The following is a 24,170-nucleotide window of genomic DNA, read 5'->3' as shown; positions in this document are numbered from 1 at the left end:
TATCAGACCTGTGATCCTGGAAGGGAGCAATTGTGAATCCTAGAAGGAAATCTTTAGGCAATACTACAAGGGTCTGATGCTGTAAAATTGGCCGAATGTCTGCAAATCTTGTCTCAATCTTGAAGGAGGATGAGATAGGTTAGGTAAATTTAGGACTAATAAACCTCACATTACCAGTTTTTAGATAAACACTCCTTAAATGATTAACGTGCCTACGTGCAGAGCTAGCAGATCAACCCAAAGTTTAAGATAATAATGAAGACTGATACAAAATGAGGCAGAGATGTCAAGCTTTATCCTGCTTTTAGTTACCCTCAGGGTACCTGCAGGTCTAAATGAAGTGATTGCTTTTAGCAAAAGGCATCCTAAGGCCCCTAAGCGCTCAGGGTCCCATCTTGGGCTCTCTCCTGACCTACTTAGGTCAGGTTTGGTTTGCTAAAATCCTGCTGGGTCAGTTTAGCAAAAATTCCCTCCATTGATACTTGATCAAATTCCTCATTCCCTACCTATATCTTATCATCTTGGCCTGCCTTCATCCATATTCCTCTTGAGTTCCTTGTCTAGGTGATTCCCATCCACCAAGCCCCACCCTGCTCCTTGGTTGTAAATTCTTGGTTGTCCTTGTTTTATTCAGAGTTGACTCCAATTTCTCACCCCAACTGCAAAACCCATGATAGAAGTCCCTCACCCCCATAAAGTCTTCCTCACCATCTTCAAATAGAGACATAATTTTGCTTTAACAATAGGAAAAATGAATCTATGGACATAGACATCAGAAAGGCCAGTCTTGCCTCTTACAGAAGGGATTGCTTGGAAATGGGCATAAGGTAATTCTGCTGGGTTCTCTGTGACCAGGCACAAACTATTTTTTCCTTTTTCCCTTATGCTATGCTTGGTCCTGTTACTGGGTGACACTATTGTCAGCTAAACTGCACAATTCACTGCTTCAGAAATATTGGCAGAAAATAGGTTTTACAACAACAAGTGCTGGCGAGGATGTGGGGAAAAGGGTACTCTTGTACATTGCTGGTGGGGCTGCAAACTGGTGCAGCCAATTTGGAAAGCAGTATGGAGATTCCTGGGAAAGCTGGGAATGGAACCACCATTCGACCCAGCTATTGCCTCCCTGAAGACCTTAAAAGAGTGTACTACAGGGATACTGCCACATCGATGTTCATAGCAGCACAATTCACAATTGCTAGACTGTGGAACCAACCTAGATGCCCTTCAATAGATGAATGGATAAAAAAAAAATGTGGCATTTACACACCATGGAATATTACGCAGCACTAAAAAAATGACAAAATCATGGAATTTGCAGGGAAATGGATGGCACTAGAGCAGATTATGCTTAGTGAAGCTAGCCAATCCCTAAAAAACAAATACCAAATGTCTTCTTTGATATAATGAGAACAACTAAGAACAGAGCAGGGAGGAAGAGCAGGAAGAAAAGATCAACATTAAACAGATACATTAGGTGGGAAGGAAAGGGAGAGAAAAGGGAAATTGCATGGTAATGGAGGGAGACCCTCATTGTTATACAAAATTTCACATAAGAGGTTGTGAGGGGAACGGGAAAATAAACAAGGAGAGAAATGAATTATAGTAGATAGGGTAGAGAGAGAAGATGGGAGGGGAGGGGAGGGGGGATAGTAGAGGATAGGAAAGGTAGCAGAATACAACAGTTACTAATAGGGCATTATGTAAAAATGTGGATGTGTAACCAATGTGATTCTGCAATCTGTATATGGGGTAAAATTGGGAGTTCATAACCAACTTGAATCTAATGTATGAAACATGATATGTCAAGAGCTTTGTAATGTTTTGAACAACCAATAAAAAAAAAGATAAAAAAAGAAAATAGGTTTTATTCAAAGGCAGATTTAAAGAAAGATAGAAGAAATTTTCTGTTTTAAACATTCCACCTTCATATCCTCTAAGGGCAAGGAGGGCTTCTAAAAGAGAAGATGTGGCAAAGCAAGACAAGTGGCAGAAAAATGAAGATATGCAGATTTATTTAGCCTGTGCTAGACAGGCACCATCTCTACTCTCAGCTTGCTTGGAGCACATCAGGCCAAGAAGGCAGCCACTTAGCCTTTACTCTCAGCATGTAGAAGTCACTCTCAATTTTAGAGAAACCCCAACTGTTTCAGTGTGGTGGTGTGGAAATGGTAAGAACTTTGAGAAAGGGAACTTTGGGTCTTTGGGAGTGCTAGCCTTTGAAGGGAATAAGATATTTCCAATGCAACCTTTTGGTAATTTCCACAGAGGGTTATTATAAAATCCCAAGACAGCCAGGTGCAGTGGCACACACCTGTAATTCCAGCGGCTTGGAAGGCTGACGCAGGAGGATCAAGAGTTCAAAGCTAGCCTCAGCAAAAGCAAGGTGTTAAGTAAGACTGTCTCCAAATAAAGTACAAAATAGGGCTGGGGATATGACTCAGTGGTTTGATCCCCATTACCAAAAAAAAAAAAAAAAAAAAAAGTTCAAGCCAAGCCAGGCTCCACTCAGCTCTCCTTTTTGGTGATGTATTTGCCTGCCCCTGCATGTGCCCCTACAATTATCATCCACCATGATTTGACACAGGTGAGAGGGCTCTCCCTAAGGGAAGGCACAATGTTCTTTTTTTTTTTTAATATTTATTTTTTAGTTTTCGGTGGACACAACATCTTTATTTGTATGTGGTGCTGAGGATCCAACCCAGCACTGTGCGCATGCCAGGCGAGCACACTACCGCTTGAGCCACATACCCAGCCCCAAGGCAAAATGTTCTTGAACTTCCAGAATCATAAGCTAAGTAAACCTCTTTTCTTTATACATAGTCTCAGGTATTTTGTTAGTAACAAAAAGTTGACTAATGGACTTTCCCATTAATCCACACCACGTCCCTTTGTTTTGGTAAAGCAGCTTAGATCTGTCATGTTCCACAACCCATCCCATCCTAACAGTTCTATCCCACAATGGAAGCACTTTTAAGCTTGAGTGCTACTGTCACACATTCCACAAAATCTCATTATAGCTTTCTTTTTAGTCTTCTGATAGCATTATATCCCGTGTAGCATAATTAAACCTTTGATTTTATGTTTTAAGATGAAAATACATATACTTCTTGACCCAGAAATTTAGCATTTTCACCTCAATATTTAATTTGGGTGCTAAGTCAACACGTAATATTGGTTGATAAATGGGTGTTAAGATGGAGTCATGTATTATTCCTAAATATCATGAATCATGTTGGATACAGCTGCATGGATGGCCATATGGAAAATTAAGTCTTTTTACAGAAATTATTTGTTGGGCCCTAGCTTTAGGTTGAAGAGTAGCCTTAATTTTCAGGAGCTTTGACACAAAGTTACACTTAGCCCTCCCATTTCTCTAAACCCATTCAAGGGTGAACAAATGGGAGGGCCTAGACAAATCGTGATTGAATAATATGTCTTTTATTGTTCCATTCCTTTCATTTTAAAATGTGGGTGAGCACCACCCACTAGCATCCTTTCTTCATCCAGGACAAAATTTCCCTCTAGGAACAGATGAGAAAATAGTCTGCCCACAATGTCAGCATAAAATCAGAGTATCAACCAAAGTTGGAAACTGAAAAAAAAAACCAAAAAACAAAAAACAACTGGAATAATGAAACAAAGACTTAGTGAAAAATGTGACATATTGGAGAATAAAAAGAAGAGTCTATAAGTTGCCGTCAAGTCCATATAGTTTTTTTTTTTTTTTTGGCCTAATTGCTAAATTCAATTAACTTGTATTTTATTGAGGATTTTCACATCTAGACTCCAAAGTAAAGCTGGTTTATACTTATCTTATAAATTTCCATCCTTGGTATGGAGGTCAAGGTTATACCAACTTTGTTTTTAATATGGTAAGGGAGGTTACTGACTTTCTTTTTGGAACCAATGTGTTAAGTGTTTGAAGCTTGGAAGGGAGAGACTGGAAGTAACATGAGGAAACTTTGAGGAGTGATGGTTATTATGCTCATAACCATGAATGTAGTGATGGTTGCAAGGGCATAAAAACACACACATCAAAGTGTATATTTAAATATGCACAGTTTATTGTATGCCAGTGATGCTCCAATAAGGATGCTTTTATAAAGCATACAACTTAGGTCTGGGCTCTGAAATACAGTAGCAGTGCCCTGTTGTCCCCATGCTGACTGGACCCTGGGGAGATAACTTCCACCCATTGTAGCCACATGAGAAAAGAACACCAAAAAGGGAGCCCATGGTGAAAAGATCCATTCTGTCAAGAATGACAATCAGGAATATCCTCTGGGCAAAATGACAATTTCCAGTAGAACAATTACTGGGAGAGACTGGATCTTTCTGTGATCCTTCACAGTAATTTGGTCAGTCCACAATGTCACCAACTAAAGACCTCACAGTTTGTTTGAAAGGAAGCATGTTACTGTCACAATATTACTTCAACATGAATTATGATAGTTATTGGGATTACATATGCCAGCTTATATAGTTAGCACTAGATATAGTGATAATGGAAATGACTTTAGGAGGCTTGTAGATCCCTTGAACCTTGGGCACACAGTCAGGACTTTGAAGTGTGAAAAGGAGGTCATTACTTCAGGCCCCCTTGGGGTTCCAGATGAGTGTATCATCTTGGCCAATGTTCCTTTTATGATCTCTAAATGGATCTGAAATTGTACCTTCAACATTCTGTAAGAAGGAATCACAGAAGCCAACCTTAAGTCATTAAAAGGAGAATGAAATGAAGCAACAGAAAGAATCCTTATCTGATCTGCCTGGCAATCTGTGGCAGTGCAAGAGGACATAAAGCTCATATTACATTTGATGGCTAGGGAGGAGATTTTGACTATTGCTGCAAGTACGATTCTTGAGATATTTTTCCAGTTGGATAATGTACCTGGACAGATGTCTTACAACCATCAGGAAATAATACTCCTATTACAAAAAGTCTAGCAAAACCACAGTCTATTTCTTCCCATGTGATGCAGTGTTCAAGGCAGATCCCGTAGAGAACTGCTCTTAGGCCATCAGGACAGCAGGGGAACAGGTTGGGACACTTCATAGACTTCACTCCCCAAGAAGGATAAGTTTCTTGAAAATGCTTCCCTGAAAAAAAAAATCATTATTTATACTTGAGGAGGCTCAAAATAAGGGAAAGAAGAAAAGAGTTTTGTGTTCTCCTACATCTCTATTTGTGTCAAGTTGTTGGACAGAGACTCTTCCATTTGGTGAAGGATAACATTGCTGAGTTAACTACAGTTCACATCTGTAATCTGTCTCTGCAAACAACCAGGGGATACCAGTGCTTACCTGAATCAGAAGAGAGCCCAACAGTTGCCTATCCAGACCCCATGGCTGTGGTGCTCTGGCAGGCCCTGCAAGCCCCATGAAAATTGTGCCCTCTGAGCTGAAGTGTTCTTGAATTCCTCCATAGAGGAGACGTGGTAGCTGCCTCCTCTGCTGGGGGAAAATATTCTGTCCAACTCCTTAAGAACATTGAGAAAAGTCAATCAGCAAAAGCAGATATACCAGGAAACAAAAGTGTAAAGCCATGTACCCAGAATCCTCCACCTTTTGTAGTTCCTCTCCCACTGAAGCATCTCCTAGTAGAAATACATGCCAGAAGCAGACTCCTGGCTTATAGAATCTGACATGCCTGAAAGGCAAGATTTCTGAAAAAGCTAGTAAGTCAGCAGACTCTCTTGAGCTTTGCCTGAAAAATAACCACAAATTCTTCTTATATCCACCAATTGGAATTCTTTTCAGCTAACTTAGCTATGTGGAACCAGTTCTGAATAAAACTGTCATTGAGTCTTCCAAGGACCATTTCATGAAGTCAGGAAAATCCACATAAAGAGAAGATGGAAATCCTAGTTGAATAAGTGAACCTGATCTTAGTGTACTGAAAATATGGTTTTGCCAAGAATCTCCACATCAGTCTATGGATACAGTAATACAATTTGTGAAAGAGGCAGATGCTCAGAATTTGGCATTATTTGGAAAGGCTTTCAGTAGACAAGAAACTGATGGGAAGGTTTTGCTGTGCCTGAGGGATTATGAGGATGAAAAATGCAAGCAAAGGCAAAGTTGAGGTCAGCATGAAAGCTAAAAAATCAGCACACCAAAAGGTCACAATCCACAATCCACATGAACACTCTGTTTAGTCCACTTTTCATTCATACAGATGCCTATTTGGTTTAAATGTGTTTTTGTTGTCCTAAGCAGTCTTAAGCACAAAGTTCTGGAAACTGCAGAACTACCATTATAATCTCCATCTCCTTCTTTAAACACATATATCTTTTAATTTATAAGTGTACAGTTTACAAATATACTTTGTACAGGAAAACTGTAAAGTGTGTATTGACTTCAGTAAATACTTCAACATAAAGCAACCAAATTTCAGTGGGTAAATTATCAGAGATTCACAATTTATATAAATAAATCCACATAAATTTTATCCTAGGAGAGAACTTAACTATGCATCTTAATTATGTTTTCTCAACTTAACACAATTTATCAGGTGATTCTTGTGAAGAATTCTGTGAGCATGGTAGGATGTTTAACAATATCACTGGCTTACACACACTACGCACACACACACACACACACACACACACACACACACACCAGTTCTAACAAAAATGTTTCAGAAAGGGAATTGCAATATACATCATTTTTTATCATTTGGTGTATATTTTTAAAAATTCTTAAACTTGGAAATTTAAAAAAAGAAAGAAACAAAAGATATGGAGGTCTGAATGAATTAGACATTTAACTGCCATTAGGTTACTAATTTTTTTTTTTTTTTATCCTGGTGCTGGGCATCAAGCACTCTACTACTGAGCTACACCCCCAGCCCTAAGTTAGCAAATTTTAAGGGAGGTCATGCTACCATGTGATTCAAAAGGCTAAAAGGTCAAGAAGTGGATTTTCATTTGCAAAGGCATAAATTTGAAAAAGATGGATTTTCACTTTCAAATAGATTTTTGTTTGCAAGGGCCTGGTGAATAGCTATAAGCCATGGGAACCCCATTTGCTATTAGATGAAAGTAGGTCAGAGATTAATCCTGCAAAATTCAAAAGAGAGATGCAATTTCTGATCTAGGAAAAAGATAACTTCAGTGTCTGGAAACTTCATAGATTTAATGACTGTCTTGCAGGGTATTATAGAATTAAAGAGAATCTTACTCCTTTGAATCTAAGCTTTGGAGTCCTAAACATGGACTGAGGTAACACACATATAGATTTTCCATGTCCACTTTGTGCCTTTGCTACTGATTTATTCATTGGGTGTTCAATAACATTAACTCCAGGCAGCCTGATCTACCTAGGGGGAGTCTGGGATTTTCATTCTACCTCCACGCAGGTGGGGTCTGGGCTGTCAAGACAGAAACAGAGGAAGGCACTGCCTCTATTCTGCTGAAGTGATTAAAAGGTGTGTCATTATTAACTCTTTTATTATTGATTATGCTTTTGCATTCCATTAGAGTGCAGGATTGAGAGTTGGTGCTAGGTGTGTTGAATGTTCCTTAGTTAGTGTGTTACTGAAACTATGGAAAAAGTCCTGGATATTAAGAATCTACTCTGCCACATAGGATTCTATTAACCACACATACTTTCAGTGAATGTATACTGATGTTAATTTTTTCTGTTGCAGTTATTCCAATGATAGTTATTAAAATGTCATTTCATTGTGCGATCTTTAATAAAAATTTAGATTTGTATTTTTTATTTCATTTTTTCCTGTAAATCTTCTACAAAATATTTAACCACAATGAATAGAAAATTAAAAAAAAAACACACCAAAAAATGACCATTCACCACATTTTGAGCAGCACAGTTGAGAGGTAAATTGTTTAACACCATCTCACACAACTTGTTTCCATGTTCTTTTTTCAAGGGATATTTACATGTTAATTCTTTTGTAGATTAAAAAGTAAAGGCTCAGAGAAATCAAGCTGTAATAATGAAAGCCTGTTAGTGGAATTGTTATCAGTAGATAGTCTCACTCTTGGACTTGGAAGAAACACAATTCAGTATCTTGTCCAAATTAGAAGTCTTTAATATGTTGAGTACAACAAAAGAAGAGTTGGATTTGGGTGCTTGTATTAAGCAACTGGGCTCAATATTTGGGCACAGTATCGAACAAATAGGCTCCGGTATCGGCTTGCCTTAAATTCAAGTTTTGATTCTGCTCCTTTCTTTTTAAAAAAGTATTTTTTAATTGTAGTTGGACACAAAATACCTAATTTATGTTACTTATTTATTTTTATATGGCGCTGAGGATCGAACCCAGGGCCTTCCTTGCTCATGCTAGTCGAGCCACAACCCCAGCCCTGATTCTGTTCCTTTCTACCGTGGGACCTAGGAGAAATAACTTGATTTCCCTGAGCCTGGTCTCTTTGATTGTACAGTGAGGCTCAGTAATAATAATGATAATGATACCTTCCGCAAAGAATTGATGCGAGGATTAAATGAGAATGCGTTTGGAAAGCCCGTTAGTAGCACTGCAAGGGGAATGAACAATGATCGTCCGTTCTTATCCTTACAGTGCAAAGTACTTTCACGTGCTGCTACCGAATGCGACCTCCTCTGCAATTCATGTTGCAGCAGGGAAAATACATTTTAAACATGAGGACATTTAGGCGCTAAATGACCAGCCGCGAATCGGGAGGGACATATTTCCAAATCTTTGCTCTTGGCACGATAAGCCCCAGCCCTCCCTGGCAAGCGGCCGCCCGATCCCGGGAACAGGGGAATTGACCACCGTCCATCGCTTGAAGGCTTACATTCAGTCAAATCTAAATCCGTGTCCTGGTGACTTCCATCCTCCCTCCCGCCATACTCTGAAGCAACAGAATTAAAAAGGTGGTTGACCTCCTAAAAACGAAGACCACCGTCCGCTCCAGTTCCACAATAAACATGAGGAGTGTCTCGTGGGAGGGCGCAGAGCAAGGCCCTCCACCGCGCTCGTCAGAAGATCAGGAAACCAACCTTCCGCCCGCCGCCCACAACCTCCTCCCGCGCAGTCCCGGACCCGGTCCAATCAGAATGTCACCCGCGTCGGCCCTTCGCGCGCCGCCCGGGCTGACAGCGCCGCCCCTGGCCCCGCGATGGCCCGCCGCCCCGACTCCCCGCTGGGAGCGAGCGCGCGGAAGCTCGGCAGCTCCTGTCCCCAGACCTGCCCGCCCGCTCCTCCCCTCAGTCGGGCACCAGGGGTTGGCCACCCAGGATGTTCCCAGGGTCTCTCTCCGCCTCTCCTGCCCCGCAGGGACCCAGCCAGTCTCCCGACGCGCGAAGAACCGCGTCTCAGCAGTCGCTCACCTTAGCGTGGCGCGACCACGGTTTTCTTTCTACATCTTAGTACACCGCCTGGAGAAGGCTGACCCCGCCCCCGACTCCGGGACCGCCCTCCCAACCGCCACACCAACGGTCACCAACCGCCGCCCCAGCCGCAGGCCGGCCCCGCCCCCTGCTCCAGACCCCGCCTCCCCGCTGCAGGTGGACTCCGCCCTCCCGACTACCGCCACGCCCCCCGCCAGGCCGCCTCCCTGGGCCTTTGGGGTTCCCCTACCCGCTCCCTGGCAACCGGTCTACTTCGCCCCGCTCCTCAGGGCAGGTTGACCCCGCCCACTTCGCCCTAGGCCACACCCACACCTAGGTTCCGCCCCCTCCAAACTCTTTCAGGAAACGCACCCCTCTGCAGGTCAGCTCCGCCCACTCATCCAACCACTATTCTCCGCGCCGGCAGGCCACGCCCCCGGCCCCCTCCCCACAGTTTTCGGACCGCCTCACAACTACCTTCCACGTGTTAGCAGCGTTCTGCTCATTGCGGAACTTTTGCCGGCTTGCCGGGCAAACAGCCAGAGGAGCAAGAATCGCCACGCCTCCTACGTGGCCTCAGGTTTTGGCCTCAGCGCGTCTTCCGAGGAGGTGTGGCTCTGAAGAACCTTGCACGTATTTTCCCAGCTGCACTGATGAGAAGAGCTGAGAACTACTAACCTACCAGGACTAGCAGATCCGAAGATTCCTCCCAGATTCCAGGAAAGCCTACTCCCAGTAGCGGTGGAGGCGGGCCCCTGTGCAGGGCCATTCCTGTGGGGGTGCGGAGGGCCGCGCGCCAACACGTGCTCACTGTGGAGACTCCTGAACCTTGTGACCGGAATGTGCAGCCTCCTGATGACCGCCAACCTGTTCAGAGCTGTGCCAGCGCTGCTGTCACTCTCTCAGAGCTCTCTGACTCGTTACCCCTCTGCTGCTGCATGAAGCCGACTTTCTTAAACAATGGGATGGGCACAAAGAAATGACCATTAGTCATTTTCATCTGAGAATGTCTTTGCCAGCTACTTCTCCTACAGGAGATTACTATCCAGAATATATAAAGAACCCAAAACACCAACACCACCCCCCGAATAACCCAATTAGTAAATGGGCAAAATAAAGAATTTCTCAAAACAACAAATACAAATGGTCAACGAATACAGATAAAATATTCGACATCCCTAGCAATCAGGGAATACAAATCAAAACCATACTGAGATTTCATCTCACTCCATTTAGAATGCCAGTCCTCAACAACAGAAGTAATAAATGTTGGTAACAGTGTGAGGGACAAGGTACACTTATACTTTGTTGGTAGAGATTGCAGATTAAAACAATCACTTTGGATTAAACCTCCATCCTATGGCTTGGTGTATATCCAAAAGAAATAAAATCAGCAAAATGTAGTGATGTAGGCTCATTAACGTTTTTAGCAGTACAATTGACAATATCCAAGTAAAACCATCAAGGGACCAGATAGATGAATGGATTTTTAAAATGAGTTTTACTCAGGGAAGAATGAAATTATAGCATTTGATGGTAAATGGATAAAATTTGAGAACATCAAGCTTTGTGAAATAAGCCAGACTCAGCTAAGGAGTAAATTTTTTCCTCTTGATATGTAGAAGCTAGAGCAAATAAGGGGGAAATAAAAAAGGAGAGCGTATCCTATGAAAATAGAAGGGAGATCAGTGGAGTAAAGGAAGAGGATGAGAGGAGATGGGAGTAGGGGCAGGAAAAGGGAGGAACTGTGGAATGAAGTTGACCAAACAATGCTATTTACATATATGCATATACCATAGTGAATTTCACCTTTATGTATATGAATGAAACACCAATTTAAATAAATAAATAAATAGAAGGAAGATCGGTAGAGTAGTGGAAGGGGAACAGAGGAGGAGAGAGGGGAGGGAAAGAGAAAGTCCTGGGGATTGAAATGAAGCAAATTATATTTTATGCATGTATGATTATGCCAAATGAACCCCACTATAATATATAACTATAATGTACTAATAAAAGCATTTTTAAAAAAGAAAAGGAAAGGAAAAATACTCTCACTTGTTTGTTTTCTCTTTTGTTTCCTGTGCTTTTGGGGTCATATCCAAAGAGCCATTGCCAATGCCAACATCTCAAAATGTTTTCCCTATGTTTTCTTCTAGTAGTTTCATGGTTTCAGGTATTACATTTAGATCTTTGATCCATTTTGAGTTGATTTTGTACAATGTGAGAAATAGGGGTCAAGTTTCTATCTTTTACAGGAGGATATCCAGTTATTCCAATACCACTTATTAAAGAGTCTGTCCTTCTGCATTGTATGTTTTTGGCATCTTTGTAGAGAGTCAGTTGGATATGATAAGTTTATTTTAGGACCTCTATTCTGTCCCATTGGTCTCTGTCCATTTTTATGCCAATATCATGTTGTTTTGTTTACTGTGGCTCTGTAGTATATCTTGAAATCAAATATTGATGCCTCTAGTTTTATTCTTTTTGTTCAAGATTACATGGACTATTTGGTGTCCTTTGTGGCTCTATGAATTTTAGGATTATTTAAATCTAGTTCTGTAGAAGACTTTCTTGGCATTTTGGTGGGGATTGTATTGAATCTGTAAATTACTTAGGGTAGTATGTAGATTTGAACAATTCTTCCAATCCATGAAAATGGGAGAGCCTTCCATTTGTGTGTCTATGTGTGTGTGTTCAATTTCCTTCATCAGTGTTTTCATTTTCATTGGGGAGATCTTTCATTTCCTTGATTAAATTTATTCCTAGGGTTTTTCGAATAGGATTGCTTTGGTGATTTCTTAGAAATCTTTTTACTGTTATTTAAAAAATGCTACCGATTTTTATATTGCTTGTGTATCCTGCAACATTACTAAATTTGTTTCCCAGTTCTAAAAGTCTTTTGGTGGAGTTTCATTTTTTTCTGCCTATAGAATCATATCATCAGCAAACAGGAATAATTTAACTCCATTGCTTCCTATTTGTATGCCTTTTGTTTCTTTTTCTTGCTTAATTGCTCTGGCTAAAACTTCCAATACTATTTTGAATAAAAGTTATGTCCATTATTGTACACACTTATCTTGTTCCAAGTCTTAAAGGAAATGCTTTCAGCTTTTCCCCATTCAGTATAATGTCGGCTGTGGATTTGTCACATGTAGCCTGTGGTATGTTGGGATGTGATTCTCCTTTATCTCTGTTTGTAGCTTGGATAATTTGCATTGTTCTGTCTTTGAGTTTATTGATCCTTTTCTTTTCATGTCCATTCTCATATTGAGTCCATCTGGTGATTTTTTTTTCACTTTAGATATTGTATTTTAATTTCAACAGTTTTCATTTGATTCCTTTATACATTTTTATTTCTCTGTTGAGGATTTCTATTCCTCCATTCACTTAATATTTTTTTCTTATAACATTTTTCTTGTAACCTCATAATACAAAGAGAAAACTATTTTAAAGTCTTTGATAATTATCTCTGGAGATTGGCATTTGTTGATTTTTTTTCCTCCTTTGATAGTTGGTCACTTTGTCCTGGTTGGTTGTATGTTTAGAGATTTTGCTTGCATCCTGGACAATGTAGATGTTATATATTGTAGACTGTGGGTCCTGTTGTAAGTCTCTGAAGAATGTTGATGTTTTCTGTGTCAGTAAGAAATCAATTAGTCTATATTTCAGACTGTAACTTCTATCCCACCTTCTATGGTTATGTCAATTTAAGTACACATACACAAGCACATATACACATATCTTCACTTTGAGAATTGCTTTAAGAACTAGCAGTAAGCCATTGCTTGCCTGGTCATTTTATCAGCTTGGGGGCTCCCCTGAATTTATTTACTTCCAATGTAACACCAAATATAAGAGGAAAAATGTTTTTCCATATAGGTTAGTCTTCTAAGAAATGTTTCCTTAATTCACTTTCTTAAAATATTTATTAAAAAATTATTTAGTTATAGGTGGACACAATGTCTTTATTTTACTTTATGTGGTGCTGAGGATGGAACCCAGTGCCTCATGCATACTAAGCAAACACTCTACCTCTGAGCCACAATCCCAGCCCTTCTTTAGATCACTTTTTAATCCCCTAGATTAAGAGTTTCCCATCGCCTTCTTCCAAGTTTGGACATTTTCCCATCAAGACTTAATGAGTTTAGTCTGCCAGATCATTTTCTACTTTTTCTTTGACTTTCTTGTTTATGTTTCTTTTTAAATTCTATGCTCAATTTAACCAGTCCTTGAGGGTACAAAATTACCTTCAAATCACACTGTATTAATCATATTAACTAACTTCCTTTCTAAGATCCTACTCACCTTTCCAACCTAAAGGCGGAGTCACACATGAAGCCTTTGTATTTATGTGTCTGTTCTTTACTATTTCCTATCTGCTCCCTTTACTGATGTCCTTTCCCTAATTGTTCTCTTCTGACTGCCTATCAGGTATACAACTCAGCAGTTTTTAGTTTTTATCAAAGTGTTTACTGTTTTTTTATTCACACTAGACAATCAGATTAAGATGAAATGCTTGATGCACAGAATGGTTCTGACTAAAACAAACTGGCATAAACTCTATTTTTTCGTAGTTATGAAATTCTTCTGTGAAAACTGAGCCCACAGCTCTCTGTATTCTTACTGGAATTTGTACTTAATAGTTTTAACTTAACCATTATGCAATACATATACTGTGAGAAAAACAATATTATTTTAAAATTGTGTTACTTGAGAAGAAAATGATTTTCCTTATATTCTCATTCAAGCACTTGCTTCAGACAGCTGCTATGGGCCCAATTGCTGGGCTCTGAAGGAATCTGAAAGGAACATCAGCTACCCTATGAAAAAATCCTGATAATTTTAACATTTTAGAGTAAATATTAAGCTGAAATTTTTACTGCAATTTGTGAAAACTCTTAAGCCTACAGAACTTTCTTTGGAAATATTTTTCTAAAGAGGCTTATTCTGCATTTGTCTTGTGCTTATTGGATGACTCAGAGTAATTTTGTTTCCTAGGAACTTTTGAAATTTATAGGAAGAACCACAATGATGAAGTATTTTGGGGAAACAAATGATAAACACTTTCACTCAACAATTACTTACTAAATAACCTCCCCTAGGTCCTCATTATGTTAGCTCTGGGAGGAATGCCAAAGAAATATCCAGCATAATATAGACCTTCAAGGAGATATGAAACAATTAAAGAATCTTTGAGGAGCATATCCAATGTTAGAGGGGAATTAACGATAGTTAAAAACTACTAAGAACCATAGCAGGTCCCTAATCAGAGCATGGAATTATCTAGAAAGATTTATCAAAGACATTGTGAGGGTGATTTACACATGAAAATAGAGATATGGGCCACATATAGTTGAAATTTATGTGAATTTTTTTGGAATTCTGAAAATTATATGTGCTGGGGTTTGAATATGGTTAAGTCCCCTCTGAAACTCACGTTGGAATTTGATTGCCATTGTGATGGTATTAAGAGGTGGGGCCTTTAAGAAGTGATTAGGTCCTTAAGGGAGAGAATATTTTTCTTGAGGAACTAGGTTAATTCTTGAAGAACTGCAGACCTTATCCTAAGAACAGTTTGTTGTAAAGTGAATTTCACTTCCTCAGCTTTCTCTCCTGCAGACTCTCTTGCTCTTCCACCAGGAAGCCTTCACCTGAGCAGATGCCGACACCATGTTCTTGGATTTTCCAGAAGCATAAACCACATAAACTTCTTTCCTTTATAAATTACCCAGTCTTGATATTATAACAACATAAAATAGGGTGTGTGTGTGCAATCTGAAACATTAATCTGACAAAAACATTAAGGTTTCAAAATATACCTTCAATATACTACAACTTCAAGGAGAAAATATGACCATCACAAGATGCTAAAGAGATGTGTTCCTCTTCACTTGATCTTTCAGTGCAATCTCAGCTACGAAAATGATCCGTTGCTTCCTACTCAGGCTTGACTTTCTTCTAACTTCTTTACCTGTGTTGAGGCTTATAAACCCTTTAGGAAGAAGTGATACTGAGGCTGAGAAAATAACAAAGTTTATAGTTGTGGGAAGGATCCTTCTTGGATGCATGGCAGAATATTATTGAGGTTCTAAGCAAGTGAGAAAAACCAGTAGTAGTATGGGAAGGGTGTTGATTATGGGGGAAGAGAAACAGAAGGCCTTCCCATGAAATTTTACAAGACAATCAGCCACTGAAGAGTGCCTCCTACTGGCGATAAAGGTTGTTACAGGTTTTAGATAAGCACTGACATTATAAAAAATCTAATGAGATGTCCTTATATCTGCATCATCAATTCCCTGATCTTTGAAAAAAACAATACCTTTAGACAATGAAAGTAGTAACGTACAATTTTCAGAACACGAAAGAGGTAAAATGTTGATGCACATACATTTCAGCCACTGAGCCACTGATCTGCCATTTTGTAGAACTTCCAGGCAAACCTAGCCGTGCTTAGAAAATGTACATATGCAATTACTGCCTAATAAGAATTTCTTACCACGTTGGCTTTAGTTGTAGTTCTAAGGTCTATCTTAGACCTTAGACTTCAACTAGCTCTACGGTGATCTTGCCATGCTATGGAAAGAGCAGTAGGAAAATCAATTATGTATTTATATACATCAAGTTCTCATCTCCAGGTCAAAAAATTGCATGTTTTATTTTAATTTTTTATTGTGCCTCTTTATTATGAAATGTAGCATATATAAAAAGTTAATCAATGTAACATATGCCTTATTGAATAAAGAAAGTTAATGACTGTATATGCTTATATGAGATTCAAGGAATTTGTGAATTATAGGCAAAATTAGAATCTAATTGTGTGTGTGTGTGTGTGTGTGTGTGTGTGTGTGTGTGTGTGTGAGATGAGAATATTTTTGTTCCTTCCTAGCAAATTTCAGGCACACAATCAAGTATTATCAATATAGTCACCATGCTAGACATCCAGAGTTTATTCATCCTGCATAACTGAAACTTTGTGCCATTTGACCAACAGCTTCCATTTCCCCCATCTCCAAGCCCTTGGTAACCACCAGAGCATCCTTGGTTTTCCATACCTTTGCCACATGAAAGAATTGTAATGCACCCTCCAAGGTGTTTTTTCCTGGGTGCAAGTACTTGATTCAGGACTTTACAGCTGATAGAAGGAGGAAAATTGTAGCAGAATTTGGCTTTCTGTCTTTCTTTTCTTTTCACTTTCAAATGTACATGATTGATGATCCACCACCATCCTGCTTATAATGTCAGGATAAATGATAATAATTAACACAAATTATGACTTCAGAGAAAATGGAAGAAAAACTGGAAAGATGGAGAAAGAGTCAGTTAAACACTTTCCATATGCCACACAGCAAATCAAAGGGCAACTGTGAAACAGGAGGAAATATTCATAGACCATACATCTGATAAATCATTAGTACCTAAAATGTGACAGAAAGACCTACAACTCTATAGCAACAAAAACAACTTAGCTAGAAAATGGATAAAAGACTCAAATAGACATTTCTGAAAAGAATAACTATGATAGAGGTTCACTTTTATTCTACTATATTTATATGTATTTCCAGTTTTCTCAGCACCATTTGTTGAAGAGGCTATCTTTTCTCCAATTATGTTTATGGCGCCCTTGTCCAGTATGAGATAACTGTATCTATGTGGCTTTGTCTCTGTGTCTTCTCTTCTGTTCCATTGTTCTTCATGACTGTTTTTGTGCCATTTTTGTTACTATAGCTCTGTAGTATAATTTAAGGTCTGGTATTGTGATGCCTCCTGTGTGGCTTTTCTCTCTAAGGATTGCTTTGGCTATTCTGGACCTCTTAGTTTTCCAAATGAATTTCATGACTGATTTTTCTAACCAAAGGCAGAATGTCCTCTCTGATATGTGGATGCTAACCACAACAAGGGAGAGGAAGACTAGAAAGTCACTGGATTAGACAAAGGTGTATGAAGGGAAGGGAGGGGGTTGGAAATAGGAAAGACAGTAGAATGAATCAGATATAACATTCTTATCCTTATATATACGAATACATGACCAATGTAACTCCATATTGTATACATCCACAATAATGGGATCCTAATTGGAACAAGTTATACTTATTTTATGAATGCATACTATGTCAAAATATTCTCTAAATAAAAGAAAAACTCTCATGGGAAATAAAAAAGAATACATATGAATGGCTAATAAGCGTATGAAAAGATGCTCAACATCACTACTCAGAGAAATGCAAATTAAAACTATAGTGAGATGTCATCTCATACCCCTTAGCATGGCTGTCATCAAAAACAAGAAAACAAAAAATAACAAGTGACAGCAAGGACCCAGAGAACTGGAACCCTTGTATACTAGTTGTGGGATTGGTTGGTTGGCATAGCCGTTATGGAAAACAGCATGGATTTTCCTAAAAAAGTTAAAAATGAAACTACCATATGATCCAGCAATCCCACTTCTGAGTATATAGTCACAAGAATTGAAATTAGGATTTTGAAGAATTATCTGCACTCACATATTTATTGCAGCATTAGTCACAATAGTGAAGATAAAGAAACAAAGGTGAAAGTTTCATCAACAGTTAAAGAATATGTGATAATGAATTATTGTCTCGGAAAAGTAAGAAATCCTGCCATTTGGCAGGTTAGATGAACCTGGAGGACACTGTGCTAACTGATATAAGTCAGTCAAAAAAGGACAAATACTGCATATTACCTTAATGATTGAGATCTAAAATAGTAAAATTCATGGGAAATAGAATGATGGTTGCCATGGAGAGGGCAGAAATGGAGAGCTGCTGTTCAACAGGTATAAAGTCCAATTATAAAAGACAAATCAGTTCTAGAGACATGCTGTACAACACAGTGCCTGTAGGCAGCAGAAGGGTATTGTGCGCATGTTCAGAGAGGGAGAGACAGAAGCATGAGCCTATAGTCCCAGCTACTCAGGAGGCTGAAGCTGGATCAATTGAGCCTGGGAGTTCAAGACCACACTGGGCAAATGGGGTAGACCCTGCTTCTTAAAGCAAAACAACAACAAGTCAAACAAAAAATTTTAGGAGTTTATATCGCATGTCAAATGTCTTACTATAACACACCAAAAATTACTACATTCAAGAATAAAATTAATTTATGGGTTTGCAGATATAGTCATTGTTCTTCCCTAAAGACTGAATTGAATTTATTATTTTATTAAAGATATTTATATCTAAGTTCATAATTAAAGTTATTCTGTAATTGTTTTATACTTGTTTTATATAAAGGTTATGCCAGGTGTTGCAATGAATTGGTTATTTTTCTTATTTCTGATGTTTAGTGATGCTTGCCTATAAGTCTATTTGGCTATTGAACTTTTGTGCTGACACATGTGACTGAGGCTTAAATTCCTTTAAGATCAAGGTTATTAGCTTATGTAAGCATTCTCAGCATTTTCTTTCTCTTTAAAAATTAATTTTGATAATAGTATTTTTTAAAATATGAGCTTTTTGAGGTTTATGTCATAATCCCTTTTTATGTGTGAGAAAAAAATGAGGCTTAAAAATAAACTGAACATAGTGTACGGTAGTTCCTCAAAAGATTACAAATAGATTTACCATATGAGCCAGCAATTCCACTGCTGGGTATATACCTAGGAAAACTGAGAGCAGGGACTTTGAATAGTTATCTGTAGACCAGTGTTCATAGCAGCATTATTTATAGTAGCCAAAAGGTGGAAGCAACCCAAGGCCTGTCAGGAGATCAATAAACAAAATGTGTGTGTGTGTGTGTGTGTGTGTGTGTGTGTGTGTGTGTGTGTGGTGTGCGTGCGCCTGATGTTTTTGCTGATTTAAGGAAGCTGGTTCATAATGATGTTGGGGGGGGGGCACGGGAGGATCAGATGAACTCTAGATGAACTCAAAGGGGAAGGAGGGGAGGTGACGGGACATGGGGGTAGGAAAGACTGTGGAATGAGATGGACATCATTACCCTAAGTATGTGCATGAAGACACGAATGGTAGACTCTACTGTGTGTACAACCAGAAATATGAAAAATTGTGCTCTAAATGTGTATTAAGAATTGTAATGCATTCTGGAAACAAGTTTTTTAAAAAAGCATCTTGGGAAAAATTTGGTATTTCCATAAAAGCATCATGATCTTCAATGGGTTTAGTTGCATGCCCTCTAAGATGTGAATTTGTTTTTATTTGGAGCAGTGAGGGAAGGGGTATCATAATCTTCTTAGGCCCTCCCTTTGGGCCTGCAAAATGAGGTTGCCAGATTTGGCGTGCAAACACTGGATGTTGTGCAATATTTGGTGTATTTTGACACTGAACACGTTCGTTATTTATCTGGATTCAAATTGAATTGGGTGTCCTGTATCTTGTTTGGCACCCCTATTCTGAGGACTTAATACAGCCTTACTGACAAGGGTTACAAAACATGTGTGGACCCACCATGAGATTCAGAACAGGTGTCTCACCTGAAGCCAGCACATGCTCACGTCACAGGGAGAATCTAAACCCAGGTCTCTTACTCCATGAAAGGCCAAAGGGGAGAGAAGTGCATTTTCCTTTGAGGGAATCATTTAAGAGAAGGCTTGTGAACAGTTGAAATCATGAGAAGTGCAAACTCTGTTTTAGCTCTATTCATGAAGGGTGGAGGGCAGGAGCTTGAAGTCCAAGACAACTCTGGATTGGTTGTCTCTGGATTGGTGCTCATCCAACATGGTGGACCACAGTCTAGAATGTTGGAGCCTTCAACTGAGCTAGAGCTGGTTTCCTCAGAATTGTGAGCAGAAAGGCCACCCATGTCACAGTGAGGAGCCCCTGCTGCATTTGCACTGTTGAGGGGAGGGCTCCTGTCCCCTTCCTGACTCAGCTGTCCCAGGAAGCTGCTGTTAGACAGTGGATCTGTGTTATTTAGACTTGGAGGTGCTATAGAACAATGGGCACTTTCTCAGTTGGCTGCTTTCTCTAAGAAATATCTTCAGGCTAATATTTAACTGGGAAAGGAATTACGAATTTCAAATCCATTTGCCAAGAGATGCAGATGGCCACAAGTGTTCAGGAACATAAACCAGGCACAGAAAAGGGACAGGACCAATCCCACAGTATCATTATTTATCAAACTGAAATCTTTTGTACATACAGATGTGAATCTGTTCTCTTAATTTAGGAAAAATCAGTAGGGGCCTCTCATCAAATAAGCATTTGAAAAATAAAACCAGTTCCCTGAAGCATTTGGGATAGCAGCCATCTTAACCCCAGTTATGACTCAGAGCCGGGCCAAAATACATCTGGAGGGGACAAAAGAGACTTCAGGAATCTGAATTTACAGCTGTTTAGTCCATTAAAAGAACATACATATGTGGTTTTTGAATTTTCCTGTTTTGTGAGGGATACCAGGGATTGAACGCAGGGGGACTTGACCTCTAGGACACATCCCCAGCCCTATTTTGTATTTTATTTAGAGACACGGTGGAGTTGCTTAGTGGAATTGCTTAGCACCTTGCTTTTACTGAGGCTGGCTTTGAACTTGCGATCCTCCTGTCTCAGCCTCTTGAGCTGCTGGGATTACAGGTATGTGCTCCTGCACCCAGCTCCTTGTTTCCTTGTTTCAAATTATACACATTCTCAAAAAAAATAGCTAATCAAGGGATTTATTATAAGGGGTGAGAATAAAGTTAATAGTAAAGAAGACGCTAACTTGTAACACCATTTTTTTCCCCTGTCCTGAAAAACATCCCCTCTCCTGATAGAACCAGACTATGTCAAAAGGAGGTTATCTTTCCCTTACTTCTGTGATTTCCTGGGCTTCCTATGTGGAAAACAGTTGGTACTCTCTGCTGGAATATGTCCAATGACATTCCTTGTCTATTGTAGAATTCAGAGTTTAACATTTTCATAAGGAAATAAAAGGAGATCCATACTCTGCTCTACCCTATTACAGTCTCTTGTGATATTTTATTTGTTGAAATCCCAAAACGCAAAAATTAAAAAATACTGTTAAAAAAACCAACAGAATATTCAATGTTGAAAAAGTTTTATTACAAATAATGTTTAAAAAAAAGAGTCAATGAGTTCAACTTACGTTTTAGACTATTTAATAGAAACATTTGTTGTACCTGTGGTTTTAATTTAACATAAACATGTTTCTCTGGGGAAATCGTTAACCTGAGTTGGAAATGAAATCTGAATAGAAGATATTTGAATCTGGAAAAAATAATTTTCCTCCAAATATTAGCAATGATTCCAATTAAGGATTTTGCTGGAAGCTCAGGACTCAGCCCCTGGACAGGAATGAGGGAAAACTCCTTGTAGGTCAAAAGCTGTGTTGAGGTCATAAGACTGCACCTGTTGGCCTTTAATCAGGGTGAGCTTCCTCAAACACCCCCGGAACGAGGCCCGGCTGCTCAGGCAGTTTTGCTTGACATTAGCTGTTACAGAAAGGAAAAAAGACACATCCTGTTTAATCTTGTGGAATGAGATGAGAGAGCACAATAGGAACAAAAATAATTTCAAGTGTGTTCTCCATCAAAACCAGAAGGATATTTTTCCACATGTGCCTTGAGTGACTAGCAAAAGTCACAGAAAACTTGTAATATGTAGTAATTTTAAGGCACAGTTGTGAATTTTTTAAATATTTTTTTTTAGTTGTTGATGGGCCTTTATTTTATTTGTTTATTTATATGTGGTGCAGAGAATCAAATCCAGTGTCTCACACATGCTAGGCAAGAGCTCTACCACTGAGCCACAATCCCAGCCCCAGTTGTGACTTTTATCATACAACAGATGTTTATTATTTGTAATAATTTCTTGAAACATCTGAAATACATACTTCTAAATTCAAAATCTGTGTTAAAGGATGAGTCACAGGTTTGTCTCCTAAGATGATTCCCAACTTTGGGAGTCATTTAAGGTGACTGACCTTAGTAAAAGCATTCATCTTATTTCACACCAGATCCAATGTTCTCAAAGGCTTACCTAATGATTAGTTGGTATTTAGATTTTATTTGGGTGGGGGTCCTGGGGAATGAATCCAGGGGTGCTTAACCCCTAAGCCATATTCCCAGCCTTTTTTTTTTTTTTTTTAATTTTGAGACAGTGTCTCTCTAAGTGGCTTTGGGCCTTGCTAAGTTGCTGAGGCTAGCTTTGAACTTGTGATCCTCCTGCCTCAGTCTTCTGAGCCACTGGGATTACAGTTATGTACCACCTTGCCTGGCTTAATTTTTAATTTTAATCTGTCCAGAATATTTTAGGTTAGTATTTGTAATAGCTATTCTAAAATGGAGAAGATTTTGTCACCAAACCAAAACCTCCTCCATAGTATGCTGAAGTCAGACATCCCCAAGTGACCATGCCCCATCATGTGGCTTTGTAGAGCAGGTTTTCATGCTTACCAGGATAGCCACCAACATAGATGGGATTGTTGGTGTCGGCCGAGGTGGACTGGGTGTGTGGACTTTCAGCACTGACTGTATTCCCATCCACTGTCAGAATGACCCGGTGTTTGCTTTTGTTAGCTTGAAGTGTGTGCCATCTTCCATCACAGAGAGTCCTGGCAGCTCTGGGCTCGTAAGTGGCTGTTATCCTACCAGCACCATTGTTGACATGAAACAGGAGCTAAAGAAAGCCAACATCATGGTGAGTTTTTCAAAGTTTAAGGAACACAGGACATTTATTTGTACAATGCTCTTGGAGAGGATAAAGTCACAGGAGTATGTTCAAAGGAGGGCTGACCATGAGAAATAATGGTGTTAAAAAAGTAGCCTCCTTGAGGACTCACACACTATTCTGTTCCCCAAAAGGGTAAACAGGACTCATACACTGTCCTGTTCCTCCATGGCAACAAGCTAGAGCCACACTGTGCCCTGAGACTAGTGCCCCACTTTCAGGGCACTAGGGGACATTTTCAGGAATCAACAGGCCTACAGAGGCTGTCAGTTGATAACACCTACGTGGGAACATTTACTAACTCCCCCTGACAAACTGTAGGTAGATGTTTTACAACAGCGAAAAGCCAACAACAGTAAATCTAAGCTCTGCAAACAATGGAGGTGTTATGGGTTGATTGATGTCCAAAATTCATACACTGAAAGTCTCCCTCCAAATGAGACTATATTTGGAAATGGAGGCTTTAAAGGGTGATTAAGTTAAAATGAGATCACTAAGGTAAGACCTTGAGAAGATACACACAGAGGTAAGACCATGAGAAGACCCAGGGAGAAGACAGACAGCTATAAGCTAAGGAGAGAGGACCTCAGAAGCAATCAATCCTACCGGCATCATGGTCTCACACTTGCGGTTTCCAAAACAATGGGAAAATCAATTTTTGAAGCCCAAGCAGACTTGGAAAGGAGGAAAGAATTTGAAGTATATTGCTGCAAAGTTCTTACGCTATCTATGAAGCCACTCAGTATTAATTCAAGGTAGGCCTCGACAAATTAAAGATGTATTTTATAAACCTTGGGAAACCACTAAGAAAAGTTTAAAAAGAACATTAAGCAATAAGTCAATGACAGAAGTAAAATATACAATGCAATAAACAAGTACATTTTTTGAACCTATTGCACTTCTGATAAGTGTTTTTAGATGCCATATAAAAATGTGCAAATAGATACAAAGTTTTTAAACTTCTTTTAAAGCATAGATGAGGGGGAAGGGTGGCTATAAACTGTAGGATTTCTCTGTTTGGGATTGGGGTCTCTAAAAAACTTTGTGATTGTGGCATGCTAGATGGCTAGGAAGTTTCTGTGCAAAGGTACAGAATTCCTGGCCTCTGGAAACTTCCATGGAAAAGACATGGAATGCCTGGCCGCTGTAGCAGTGTTCTTCACCAGGGTTTTGACCTTGATCTTAGGCACATAACTCCTGGGAATAAAGGAA

General features: G+C 39.4%; 1 protein-coding gene and 1 long non-coding RNA gene across 2 annotated transcripts in view; both read right to left on the bottom strand.

Annotated features, from left to right (window-relative positions):
- Positions 1 to 4,570: 4,570 nt before the first annotated feature.
- On the bottom strand, positions 4,571 to 9,428 carry LOC308631950. Its single transcript, XR_014018399.1, has 4 exons — positions 9,322 to 9,428; positions 8,787 to 8,843; positions 5,308 to 5,483; positions 4,571 to 5,103 (listed from the first exon to the last, which is right to left on the bottom strand). It is a non-coding gene; the product is annotated as an uncharacterized lncRNA (long non-coding RNA).
- A 12,132-nt stretch (positions 9,429 to 21,560) lies between these two features.
- LAMA1 (laminin subunit alpha 1) overlaps positions 21,561 to 24,170 on the bottom strand; it is a gene marked incomplete at its 3' end in the record, with an annotated part of 152,632 nt that continues 150,022 nt past the window's right edge. The window contains exons 62-63 of the mRNA XM_081263467.1: positions 22,685 to 22,907; positions 21,561 to 21,721 (exon numbers count right to left, since the gene is read on the bottom strand). Coding sequence (XP_081119593.1) covers positions 21,561 to 21,721; positions 22,685 to 22,907 — 384 coding nt within the window. The remainder of the gene's footprint in view (positions 21,722 to 22,684; positions 22,908 to 24,170) is intronic.

This window comes from Spermophilus citellus (genome assembly GCF_964194105.1).
Source record: "Spermophilus citellus genome assembly, chromosome: 12".
Taxonomy (NCBI): Eukaryota; Metazoa; Chordata; class Mammalia; order Rodentia; family Sciuridae; genus Spermophilus; species Spermophilus citellus.
The sequence above is the reverse complement of the archived record's forward strand: the minus strand, read 5'-3'. Positions and strand labels throughout refer to the sequence as shown.